Source organism: Macrotis lagotis, chromosome 4 (assembly GCF_037893015.1).
Source record: "Macrotis lagotis isolate mMagLag1 chromosome 4, bilby.v1.9.chrom.fasta, whole genome shotgun sequence".
NCBI classification, from domain to species: Eukaryota; Metazoa; Chordata; class Mammalia; order Peramelemorphia; family Peramelidae; genus Macrotis; species Macrotis lagotis.
The window spans coordinates 50,259,435-50,272,672 of record NC_133661.1 but is presented as its reverse complement, the minus strand read 5'-3'; the positions used below and the strand labels follow the sequence as shown (position 1 = coordinate 50,272,672).

Here is a 13,238-nt window from a genome sequence, read left to right as displayed (position 1 = left end):
CCCCAATGCCTTGCAAAAACAAAACAAACAAAAAAAAATAGTTCTTTTGATGCCTTTTCTACATAGTGGATTGTCATTTCTAAACATGGTACCTCTTCAGCTCTCCACGTTGAATCTCTTTTGTAACCAAGAAAGGTTATTCAAAACTAACTCACATGGTGAACATGTTGAACCACTAGTATGCAAGATTTTGCTTGGTAATCCTTCTTCCCCTTTTCTGCCAAGAGCAGAGTGACATATTTCTTTATTTCTTCTTCAGGACAAAGACTGACCATTAAGATAACTCAGAGTTGTTCTTAGTGTTCTGTATATTTTTATTATTGTAAGCATTATGTATATAGTTCTGTGTTCATTTCAAATCTTATTCAAGTTTCTCTGATTTTTTCACATTTGTCCTTTTTTACTGTTCAGTGATATTATGTTATACTCATTGCCTCACTGTCTTTTGAGGATATGACTCCTGGTCTGACATTTTTATGTTAATATCAGACACATTTGATGCAAAAGTTTTTTCTTCCTTCACAGTAACAGTTTCGAATTTAACACAGATTTTTTTTTTTTATTTTGTGCATTCAATATTATCTCATCTTTTGTGACTGTTTCTTCCCCTTGTTGGATTAAGAAGTTTTCTCTGGCCAAGGTTCCTTCTGTTCTCTAATATTTTTATGATTTGACCTTTATGTTTCCGTCACATATCACATACTCTTTTGCAATTTAAATTGCTTTCTACTTTTTCTAATGTTTTTTTGTTGATTAGGGAGTCCTTTTCCCCAATAGTTTACATTCTTGGCTTCATTGAATACAGGGCTGCCATGTTGAATTGTTTCTGGGACTTATTGATTTAGTCTTTTTTAACCTATTTTTCTGTTTTTTTTTTTAAATGATACCAATGGTTAATGTTTTATTATGTCACTTAAAATGGATAATTCCCACTTTTCCTTCATTTTTACTTTTTTTTTTGCTTCCCTTGAGATTCTTTTGTTTCTCCTAATGAATTTTGTGACTTTGTCTAATTTTATAAAGTTGTTCTTTGGTAGATAGAGCACTAGCCCTGGAGTCAGGAAGACTGGAGTTCAAATTCAGTCTCAGACACTTAATAAACTACCTAAATGTGACCTTAGGCAAGTCATTTAACACCCCCATTGCCTTGAAAAATAAAAAAAAATTTTTTTAAAGTTCTTTGTTAGTTTGATACAGCATTGAATCTGTGTATTAAGTACTATTGTTATTTTTGTTATACTGGCATTAGCAAACCAAAAGCAATGAATAACTTTTTCTCCAGTTATTTATGGCTTCTAGTGTTTATGTAAAAAAGTGTCTAATAGTTGTATTTATGGGCTTGAATATTTCTTGGTAGTTTAACTAGATGTTTTATACTAGATATGCTTATTGTTTTTAAAAAATTATTAATTTTAAACTTAAAAATAAAACAAGAGGGAAAAAAAGAGCATTTCTATCTACAAGGGCATAGAGAATTCAATATAAACCATAAATTTCCATTTCAGGCTCTTTACTTTTTTTAACGTTATTAAATAATACACATTTTTAAAGCAACCCTTCTTTTCTATGCTTTCTTCTAAGTTTTCTTTTGTTCTCTGCTGTGCACTTTTTTTCCCTCCCTCTCTCTCTACACTCTGCCCTAGAGAAGGTTACAATTAAACACGAATATATATGTATGTATGAATATATACATGCACATATTTTTATATCAACACATATGTAAAAACATACATATATGTAAATATATACATAAAGGCTACAAATATTTCTGTATACATAGATATTTTTTATATCAACACTTATGTGTAAACACACACACACACACACATATATATATATATATATATATATATATATATATATATATATATATATAAGACCATAGCATCTTCCTCCAAAGGTCCATGTCTTTCTAAAATCAACCACTATATATTTGATATCACAGTGCTGTTCCATCACAATCATATGCCACAACTTGTTTAGCCATTCCCCAATTGAAGGGCATCATTTTAGACAATATGAGGAGTGTAAGATCATATCTCAAAGTTGTTTTAATTTGCATTTTTTCTAATCAGTAATGATTCAGTACAGTTTTTTCATATGTAGTTTTGATTTCTTCATTGAAAAACTACCTGTTCATATCCTCTGACTACTTATAACTTGGAGAACACATACTTATTTTATTGATGGGAGATTTTTAGCCAAACTTCTTGCTATGAGGGAAAGAAAAAACTCATGTGATCATTTATGATATATGATATATATGATATACATATTCATTTATATCATTTATATATATTATATATTCATTTATATCATAACCTCTTTGTGTGAAGGGTTAAAATACTGCAAAACTGTTTGAAACTGGGGCGGCTAGGTGGCGCAGCAGATAAAGCACCAGCCTTGGAGTCAGGAGGACCTGGGTTCACATCCGGTCTCAGATACTTAATAATCACCTAGCTGTGTGGCCTTGGGCAAGCCACTTAACCCCATTTGCCTTCCAAAAAAAAAAAACAAACCTAAAAAAAAACTGTTTGAAACCAAGTTCTCTGTTTTATTAAAAACAATAATAATTAGCTTTATAGTGGCTGTCATTGATCTAGTCTGAGGTGACTTGGGATCCTGATCAGGAGGCCTCCCTTTAAACCTCTTCTGTATTTGCACTGTGACTTGCAGCTATAGCGTTGTGCCTGAGCTCTCTCTTCTCACAGTTACTGTCCCAGCCTCCTTCTTGCGCTTTGCTTTTTAAAGAATCCTTGGTCCCTTCATCTCTCCATGTTTTTCTAGGTTATCCCTCTTATCCTGACTTTGTTTCTCTCTATCCAATTTCTTGACCTTTTTGTAGATTATTTAAACAACATGCTATCTTCTATCTTGAATTTCTTGCTCTTTTATTCTCCTGATGTTCCTGCCCCTGCTCATTCCTCACCATTTAGGAGGCTATTTCAGCAGAGTTCATAAGGGTATGGACTGTGGTGCAGAGAAGTGACTCTAGAGGTCCTCTGTTGTGGTCCTTGGATTACAGCAGTCCTTGGATTATAACAGCCCTAGAGGGCCGGCGACTGGTGGAAGTAAGGAAAGGCTGGGAATGTTCTTAGCTGTGGGAGGGGGCAGAGTGAGGAGTGTTACAGAATGGGTGAAGAGTAAAGGAGTTGTTTCGGACACAAGACCCTGGCTTGGGTACTGCAAGGGATAGTGGATCACACACCTTTTTTTTTTTTTTTTTTTTTTGCAAGGCAGTGGGGTTAAGTGGCTTGCCCAAGGCCACACAGCTAGGTGATTATTAAGTGTCTGAGACCAGATTTGAACCCAGGTACTCCTGACTCCAGGGCCGATGCTTTATCCACTATGCCACCTAGCCGCCCCTCACCGTTTACTTTTAAAGCATACATTATGAAGGAGAGTGTGGAGAACAGAGGAAACAAATATAGTAAATGGTGTAGAGAGTTTCAAAACAAAATGCCATGTGAATTCTGAGGAGGGAGGATTATTTATGATTTAGAGGTCAAGATAGAAAATAGCATTTGAATTGGGTTTCAAGGATGGGAAGGAGTCCAAGCGGCAAGAAGGAGAGGAGGGCGTAAACCAAGCCTCCAAAATGTTCGGAACCCATCTCGGTTTTCAAGGCTGTCCTTCATCCCTTGTTCAGTATTCTGGCCAGGCTGGACCACTCCCTTCCCCCCACTCCACCCTTCTTCCTCATTACCTCCTAGGGAAAATGCTTCCATCTCATCATTACCTTCCTCCTTCCCTGCTCTTCTCCACCTGACAGGGGGGATGCTCTTCTCCAGCTGTTGTAGCATTCTTTCTAGATCTTTTCTTTGTCTCATCACATTCTGCCTTCTAGCATACACATTTGTGTGCATTTAATAATACCTCCCACCACTCTCTACCCTCCAATTAGATTGTAAAGTCTTTTCATTTTTGTGTCCCCAGAAGCTAGCACATGTTTTTTGAATTGTTGAAGTGGATGTTCATTGTCATATTCATTATTACAGCTAGTAAAAGTCTAACATTTTGAAGGGATTTTTTTCTTTTAACTTTTAAAGGGAAAAAATGTTTAGAAAATCAATGTCCAGTGCTAGTCACACTGGCTCTAAATTCAATCTTAACCCACTCTAATAAGAATAATAAAGACAACAGTTGATGAGCAGAGAAATCTTCTAAGGGGCACAGACTTGTTCATTTTGTCAGTTTGTAAATTGTTGATAAAAAAACAATAGAACAAATTCTGATCAGGAAATTATTTAGAAGAATTAAAAATTCTTGAATCCTTTTTTGTTCCATTCCTAGAAAGCAGGAAGTTCTGCACTAGGAATGTACAGTTATTTCTTTAAAATAAACCAACTTGAACAATTTCTAATTCCTTTCCAGACACTTTCTCTCTAGTACTAGTGAAACCTAAGCTATAAAGGTCTCCCATCCACTCACTAGCTGCGGGAGCCTCCAAAGGCTCTGTCCTGAGTCTCCTCTTTTCTTTCTATTCTCCCTCACTTGGTGCCCTCCTCAGCTCCCTGGCTTCACTTATCTCCATACCTGTTTGCATCTCAAACTCAGTAATGTCCAAATCAGAACTCATTCTCTCCCCCCCACAAACCTACGTTCCTTCTGATGGTCCGTGTTACTGTGGAGGGTATCTCCATCTTTCCAGTCACACTGACTCCCCGAGTGTTTTCCTCAGCTCATTCACTCACAACCCTCACACCTCTAGGCTTTGCCAAATCCTTTCTTTACTTCCTCTGAAGCATCCCTCCAATCTAACCCTTTCTCACACTTTTAAGTAGCTGTGGCCTAGTTCATGACCTCATTGTTTTCCATCTGGTCTAGTGCCATAGCCTCCCGACTGGCCTTCCTGACTCAAGTCTCTCTTCATGTTCCGATTCATCCTGCACAAAATTGCTGATGTCATTTTTATCTAAGTCACAGATCAACTTGTGGCTCCCTGTTGGTTGCCTTTGGGACCAAATATCAGATGTTCTGTCTCACTTCTCTTCACACCCTGATCACCTCCTACCCTTCTGACTGCCTTCCATCTGTGATGCACCTTGGCACCTCAGCCTCTTGGGATCCCTGCAGCTGGTAGTGCCTTCTGCTTCAAGGTCGCTTTACATCTACGTCTACTTGAATGTACTGTCATACATGTTTTATTTGTCCCCGTCTGTAAGTGTTGACTGCCCTCTTGGAGGACAAGACTTGTTCTCCTTTATCTGTGCTTCCCCAGTACCTAGGATAGTGTCTGTCACATAGAAGATGCTGTCTAAATGCTTGCTTGTTGATTTTGTTGATTGTACTGGTTAGAACCCCAACTGGAGACAGAATCGAGAATGTTGGGCTTCAATAGTTCAAAGCTCTGTCTTATTCTACGTGTTCATTAGAGTGATTAGCATTTCCACATCCTTTGTGTGTGTACCATCCACAGGGAGCCTTCCCAGCTCGATTGAAGAAGGTGTTGATCGTAGGGGCACCCATGTGGTTCCGGGTGCCCTATTCCATCATCAGTATCCTCCTGAAGGACAAAGTCCGTGAAAGGGTAAGGAGGGCTGACTGCGCCTGTGTGGGAGGGTATAACCCCTTTAGCTGTAGACTAAGGAAAGGAAATTCTGGGATATAGGAGGGTGACTTAGGTAAAATCACTTGCCCCAATTTTTCACTCATTGCTGTCTCCTTCTTGGGTGTTCGGCCAAATCTAATGAAAATTTATTTAATTGAAGAGATGATTGTGCAAACGGGAAACTCCACTGTCTCTCCCCGGGTCCAATAATCCTACTTTTAAGCTTCAAATTTGCACAAAGGTAGGCTGTTTGCCTTACTAAATGATTAATAAACAGAATTTTCCCTCAGACTGCTTTGAAACCCAGTGACTTAGAGAGGGAATCCTTTGAGACTAGGCCTCCTTCACTTTTAATGTGGAAACTTAGACAGGAGATAGGTAGGAACAGCATTCATTCTCATTTTATAAACAAAAATGGGTCATCCCCAAAGTTGTGATAACCAAACTTAGAAATGAACTGAAGTCTTCTGTTCCTCAGTTCAGTATTCTTTCTGCATCATCTTGCCTTTCAAAGGCTAATATTATTTAAAGGATCCTGAGGGTTAGAAAGACCCCATTACTTCCTATTTGCATATAACCCTGGGCAGCTCATGTATCTAAAGTGAAGATGATTGTGCCCATGACACTCACCCTTAGAGAACTGATCAATGAAATAAGGCAAAATCAATCGAAATGCTTCTTAACTCTAAAATAGTAAATATACAAATGAAAATTGTATGGAGCATAAAGATGGGTGATGTTGAGGGCAGCCTGGGCAAACTGGGGAGATGAGTGACACTTCTCAAGACTGTTCTCAAGAGGCTAAATGCTGCCCTCCTACTACAACAGAGTATATAATTGCATGAGTGATGAATTTGCCCCCATCTCATCAATGGAAACATCAGGAGGCTTTGGCCAGGTAAAACCCATTCTGGTTCCTTTTCTAGTGTTCCCTGTATTTGGAGTTGATTGCATTTTGTTTCCCAGCTCCTTTTTAAGTAGAATTCTTCCTATATTCAGTATTTGTCTGCCATTTCCCTGTCCTTGTGCTTCTGCCCATCTAGATTCAGATAATGAGGACAAGTGAGCTGACCCAGCATTTGCCCCGGGAGTGCCTTCCTGAAAGTCTGGGGGGCTATATCAAGTTGGACCTCACTACCTGGAACTTCCAGTTCCTTCCTCAAGTGAATGGCCACCTGGACCCTCTGGATGAAATGATCTTATTGTCCCTTACTCCCTCTGCGGAGAACGATTCTGTGCACATACCAGGCCCCCAAGCCATGAGCATTGTGGAGCTGCTGGAACACTTCAGTCACAAGCAAAAGAGGGGCATTTATGAAGAATATGAGGACATTCGCCGAGAGAACCCTGCTGGCACCTTCCTTTGTTCCATGTGAGTGGGGGATGATCAGGCAGCCAGACATAGCTACCTGGCCCTTAATTAGGGGCTCTCCCATGACCTTGCTTTGGTGAAGGAATTACCCTGCTGATAGGGAAGGATGCTAGTGAAGTGGACGTGACCTCTGCTGATGATGTAGGGTGACCCTGCAGTTGTCCTTAGACTCCCTCTGCCTTGTCCCTTTTCCTTTGTAAGGAAGACAGTAGGAGGTGTCATTGCTCAATATGAGCTAAAACCCAGATAGCTTCTCCTGTCCTTGATCAGTGTTTCTCTCTACCCCCTTTATCAGTGAAGCATTGACATGGACCTCACTTGAAGTGCATGAATACAATCACTTTACACCCTTCAGTCTCTATCCCACATGAAGGGAATTCCAGGGCTTTCCTCAAGAGGTGGAACCTTCCTATCATTGGAACTTACGGGATGTACCACAGGGTTTTACTGTTGCTTTGGGCTTGTGTACAATTGTAAGAGACACTTGATAACAACTTTTTATATGGTCATTTCAACTGGTTTTCTGTTTTTGCCCTTAATTATCTCATTTCATGTGTGTGTAATTTTACAAATTTCTAAAATTCCTTCTGGAAATAGGTGGGGGAATAAATTCTAAATGACTTAAGAACCTGAATTTTCTTCAAGGTCTGATTAGTAAGAAATGTTTGACAGATGACCTTTTATAGTATTTGGGTCCTCTTACCTTGGTTTTTGTTTGTCTACCCTCTCTTCTAGGTCACCAGGTAACTTGGAGAAAAATCGATATGGTGATGTACCATGTCTGGACCAAACCCGAGTGAAGTTGACCAAAGGGAGTGGTATCACTCAGGTAAATAATACATAAAGGCTCACCTTTAAGAAACAGTGGGGGAAAGATTAGGTCACTCCAGAGAATAACTTGATTAAGAGACTTGGTTTCTCATCTGGACTGAGCTCTTAAATGTTTGCCCATTATTAGCAAGTCTTACCTTCAGAGAAAAGGTCTAGAAGTGTTCAGGAGGATGAACACCTTTGTTGTGAAGGCAGCTGAGCACTCTTCAGGGCCGCTCATCCACCTTTGCTGTTAACTGTCACCCAGTTCTCACCTGGAGCATGGAGCTGGAGCATGCTCAGCAGCCTCACCCTGCTAACACCATCTTGCCAGATGGGTCAAATCAAATGTAGGGTAACTGATGAGTGTGTTTAGGGGGTGCCTACCCCAAGCATGGAAAGACTTCCCTTGACAGAATGGGCAGGTGAAAGGGCAATTTGTTCCAATAGGCATGAAGCAACTGAAGCAGGTGCTGTGGATGAAGCCAAGTTTTTTTTTAATTTATTTTTATTAAAGATATTATTTGAGTTTTACAATTCCCCCCCAATCTTACTTCCCTCCCCCCACCCCCCCCATGGAAAGCAATCTGTCAGTCTTTACTTTGTTTCCATGTTGTACATTGATCCAAATTGAGTGTGATGAGAGAGAAATCATATCCTTAAAGAAGAGACAAGAATTCCAAGAGGTAACAAGATCAGACAATAAGATATCTGGTTTTTTTTTTTCTAAATTAAAGGGAATAGTCCTTGAACTTTGTTCAAACTTATCTGGATACAGATGGCACTTTCCTTTGCAGACAGCCCAAGATTGCTCCTGATTGTTGCACTGATGGAATGAGCGAGTCCTTCATCACCCCCATATTGCTGTTAGGGTGTACAGTGTTTTTCTGGTCCTGCTCATCTCACTCAGCATCAGTTCATGCAAATCCTTCTAGTCTTCCCTGAAATCCCATCCCTCCTGGTTTCTAATAGAACAATAGTGTTCCATGACATACATATACCACAGTTTGCTAAGCCATTCCCCAATTGATTTCCAATTCTTTGCCACCACAAACAGGGCTGCTATAAATATTTTTGTACAAGTTATGTTTTTACCCTTTTTCATCATCTCTTCAGGGTATAGACCCAGTAGTGGTATTGCTGGGGCGAAGGGTATGCACATTTCTGTTGCCCTTTGGGCATAGTTCCAAATAGCTCTCCAGAAAGGTTGGATGAGTTCACAGCTCCACCAACAGTGTAATAGTGTCCCAGATTTCCCACAACCCTTCCAACAATGATCATTATCCTTTCTGGTCCTATTGGCCAATCTGAGAGGTGTGAAGTGGTGCCTCAGAGAAGCTTTAATTTGCATTTCTCTAATAATTAATGATTTAGAGCATTTTTTCATATGGCTATGGATTGCTTTGATCTCATGTAAATTGCCTTTGCATATCCTTTGACCATTTGTCAATTGGGGAATGAAGCCAAGGTTTTCTACTAAATTCCCAGTCCATCACTGGTCATCTTGACTTTTTTTCTTCCACTGGATTTTAATGACCCTGAAAGAGAGTGAGGCCAATGAATTTGTGCAATTCTGCCTCACTTAGATCCATTTTATTTTAAAGTCAAGCCATCTCATGATATCATTATTCCTTTTTAAAATGAAGGACAAACAATAAGTGGATCCACTCATAAATCTCAGAGAACCCTTTCAGCTTGGATAGCAGTGAGGAGAGACAATATAGAAATGTTGGGTCTGGAGATGGAAGTCCTGTGCACTAAAGACATTTACTGATTAGTTATGTGACTGTGGGTATGCCATGAGTCATCTGCCTGCCTCTGTTTCCTCATCTGTAAAGTGGAGATCATACATCTCAGGGCTGTTAGGAGGATCAAATGAGAGGATATTTATTAAGCATTTGGAAATATTCTTACTGTGAATTGACAACACATGGTTCTCTGGATTCCCCTTTTATTCTGCTGGAGTAATGCTTGTGACTGATTAGGTTAGCAATGAATTCATCTTCTTTGGATCAGGTCTACACTGTATGTCAGAAGTACAAAAACAGAGATAAAATGCCCTGCCCTCAAGGAGCTTATTCTGCTGAGTTGAAACAAATACAAATAATCTGTAAAGGAAAAACAGCCATGTCCCTGTTTGTCATCCCCTGAAGTACTCACATTTGTCTCATTGCAAATGCCTGTCTCCATGGGGGCTGGAAAAAGGTCCCTTAGTTTACATAATTATAACTTCAGATCATGTGAGTTTGAACACCATTTCAACATTGTTCCCTCTAAGCTGGGTCTGGAGGTTTCTAGTTCTGAGGGGCGAAGCTCAGTGAGCACTGGAGATTAGAGGATTATCAGGAAAAGCCTCATCACCATTAGTTATGATGCTAGCAAGTATTTTTATAGTTTTGTAAAGTTTGTAAAGTTCTGTGTATCTGTTGGGGGGCTGCTAGTGTCTGAAGTCAGGAAGACCTGAATTCAAATCCAACTTCAGACATTCAATACTAGTGTGACCCTGGGCAAGTCTCTGATGAGTGTGTTTAGGGGGTGCCCACCCCAAGCATGGGAAGACTTGGCAAGTCTCCCATTTGCCTCAGTTCTTCATCTATAAATGGCGATACTCTGGAGAAGAAAATGGCCAATCACTCTGATATCTTGGCAGAGGCAAACCTATGAACACAGTCCACAAGGTCAAAGAGAGCTGGACATATCCAACTGACCAGACAGAAATAAGTACTGCCCCTGTGAGATAGGCACTATTTCGGTCCCCATTTTACAGATGGAGACATTGAAACTAATAAGAGAGTAAGGGAATGAGTCTACAGCCACACAGCTGGGAAATGTCTGAGGCAGAATTAGAATGCAGGTTTTCTGGTCCCCCAAGTTCATCACTCTTGCCGCCTCTTTGAAGGGAGCCAGAGATTCCCAGAAAGGAAGGAGAGAACACCACAGGCTTAGAGGACAACCTGAAGGCAACTGTGATTACCTGTGGATTGATGGGCTCTGTGCCATAGCCACAAATGCTTTCCCCAATTCTGGCCATTTGACTTGCAAGTGGGTGCCCTTATTCACTAGAGATACTGGATGAGAACATGGCTCGTCCAGTTCTGACAAGTAATAGGCCAATAATACCACCTTCATCTCCAGAGGGTGCTGTTAAGCTAATCCTGAGTCTGATTCCTAGCTGTGACTAGGGTTAGGTGACCAGTCATGTCGGTGGGGAGTTGTGGAACCCATCTCTGCTTTCTTTGGATTAATTCAAAGCTCTCTCCTGCCTCCTTGCACTTCTGTTATCTTCTAGCTTTAACCTGGATTGCTTCCTAAATTTGGTCTCTCTATACCCAGAATGTGAGTAAAGGATGTAGTTTGAGACTCAAGAAGTCATTTGTAAACAAGTTGTTTTTCCACCTCCAAGTTTTGCTCCTAGAATCTCAATATTTTAGGTTCAAGTATTTCTCAGATCTGGCTAGTATCAGGTGGAATGTTTGATTCTCTTCTGTCTTCCTCAATATTTCTGATCTCCAGCAATTTTTAGTTATTAAAGAACACTAAGGCACCATATTCCACACACGGCTCATTTAGATTAGAGATATAATATAAAAGTTAGGGTTGGTACGTGGAATCTCCTCTTACAATAGGAAGTCTCTCGATTATTTCTGTGTGCTTCCTCGATCCCCCTTTCCTGACTGACCTGGAATGCCAGACTGGTGGTAGTGTGATGGGCATCTGTTCATCATGGGAGAGAATGGGTGTGGGGGTCGTGGAGGATAGCTGAGGCAGAGATGTTGCACACAGCTTTCCCCATTTTTTACAGTCTCAGCTATAGGTTTATGGTTTCCCTTTTCCAAACACCTCTGTGGGTCAGAAGCCAGGCAGTATTTGGACAGCTCCTGAGTAACCTAGGTCAAGGGGAGGGTGTGTCCAAGGGGAAGAGAATGAATTGGAGCTATTCAACTAGATTAGCAAGGTGGTGACTAAGTGCCTAGTGTCTGTGTAATCGTTAGCTTGATGAGGAGGGTACTCACGACTGTGTTGGTCATTTTGTTGTTCCCAAAGAATGCTGGCATCTGAATCTTGAAAGGACGGGGAGAGGGGTATAGCCTTAACTCCACAGTGTGCAGCAAAAGCCAGGTTTTTTCCCCTGACTTGGAATTACTGAAATGATTCTTATTTAGTAATATCATCCTTCTCCAACCTCTTGCTCTTTCTGCCCTACATGACTGGTGAATACAAAGTTCCTAAGCATCATGGTCTTAGGGACTCTCCCCTTTTGGAATAAAGATCTGAGAAGGTATAATCAGAGATTACGTAGAAAAAAGTGTTAATATTAGGGTAATTCCGTTTCTTTAGAGACACATGTGATAGAAGGACCTTGGGAAGCATCCCTAGGTTTTTGCTTGGTATTGGACAGAGATAAGAGTCTGCTCTTCCTTTGCCTTCCCTTCCCTGGTTGGATATTTTGATTGGATGGGTCTGTTGGTGGCTAGGCATTCTTTGCCATTCTGTATTTATGAATATTAAGATGGAGAATTGTGCTAACCACCCACTTGAATCGGTGGCCTCCTTTTCCCTTTGCTCAGTCTTAATAGGACCTAGATCTGTGGAAGAGAAGAAGTGGAGACAGCAAGTCATTAAGGTTGAGCAGCTTTAAATTAGCCTCTATTTTTTCTCTCTTAGTTCACTGAGGTGAGAGAATTCAGGGAAGTGACAAAGTTACATGGAAGAGATTACTTCACTCCATGTGAGCTCAGACTAGATGACCTGAGGTCCAGTTCTGAGCTTCTACCATGTTCTACATCAGGCCTGCACCAAGATTGTTCAGTAGATCATCTCCTACCCCCACCCTCTTAGATTTCCACTCACAGCAAGAATGAGTGAGCTTTCTTTCTTTTTCTTTTCCAGACAGACTACATCAATGCCAGTTTCATGGATGGCTATAAGCAGAAGAACGCTTACATCGGCACCCAAGGTAAGAGGGGATCTGTAATGTTTGCCTGGTTCTTAGCTTTGGGAGGTCTTTCTGATTTCTTTTCAACCACCTACTGCATACCACCCGTAACTATGACTCCAAGGAAGGCAGCAGCTGTGCATAAGAGATGGTGGGAGATCAAAATTACGACTTCTTGGTGGAGTTGGGAATATTAAAGAGGAAGGCAGAAAAGACAGGGAGTGGTGATTTCTGTGCTTTATCAAGCTAGGAAACTAGTACTTGGGAATGCTTGGGTTAGCCTGGAAGTCAGGCTCTGCTTCCTCAGAGTCTTGGGTTTGCATTATGAGTTGGAGGCAGCAGGGTAATAGAGTTCTCCAGGCTCTCTACCCTGCAACCCAGAGGCAGGAAAGAAAGGCAGTAGGAGAGGAGAGAAGAAGCCGAGAACCTGACCAAGTTCTCTGCCCAGCTTTTGAGGTGACATTTGTTTTGACTTTGCTCCTGTGTACAAGCCAGAAAGGAGCACAGTGATCCTGGAGAATATGGACACCCTCTCAGTCTCCAAGAATAGGACTGGCAAGTCTCTGAAA

General features: G+C 40.7%; 1 protein-coding gene across 2 annotated transcripts in view; it reads left to right on the top strand.

Moving 5' to 3' along the window:
* PTPN9 (protein tyrosine phosphatase non-receptor type 9) overlaps positions 1-13,238 on the top strand; it is a 73,646-nt gene that overhangs the window by 35,802 nt on the left and 24,606 nt on the right. For both annotated transcript variants that reach the window (XM_074232757.1, XM_074232756.1), the window contains exons 6-9: positions 5,420-5,530; positions 6,595-6,923; positions 7,659-7,752; positions 12,624-12,690. In XM_074232757.1, the coding sequence (XP_074088858.1) occupies positions 5,420-5,530; positions 6,595-6,923; positions 7,659-7,752; positions 12,624-12,690 (601 nt within the window). The remainder of the gene's footprint in view (positions 1-5,419; positions 5,531-6,594; positions 6,924-7,658; positions 7,753-12,623; positions 12,691-13,238) is intronic.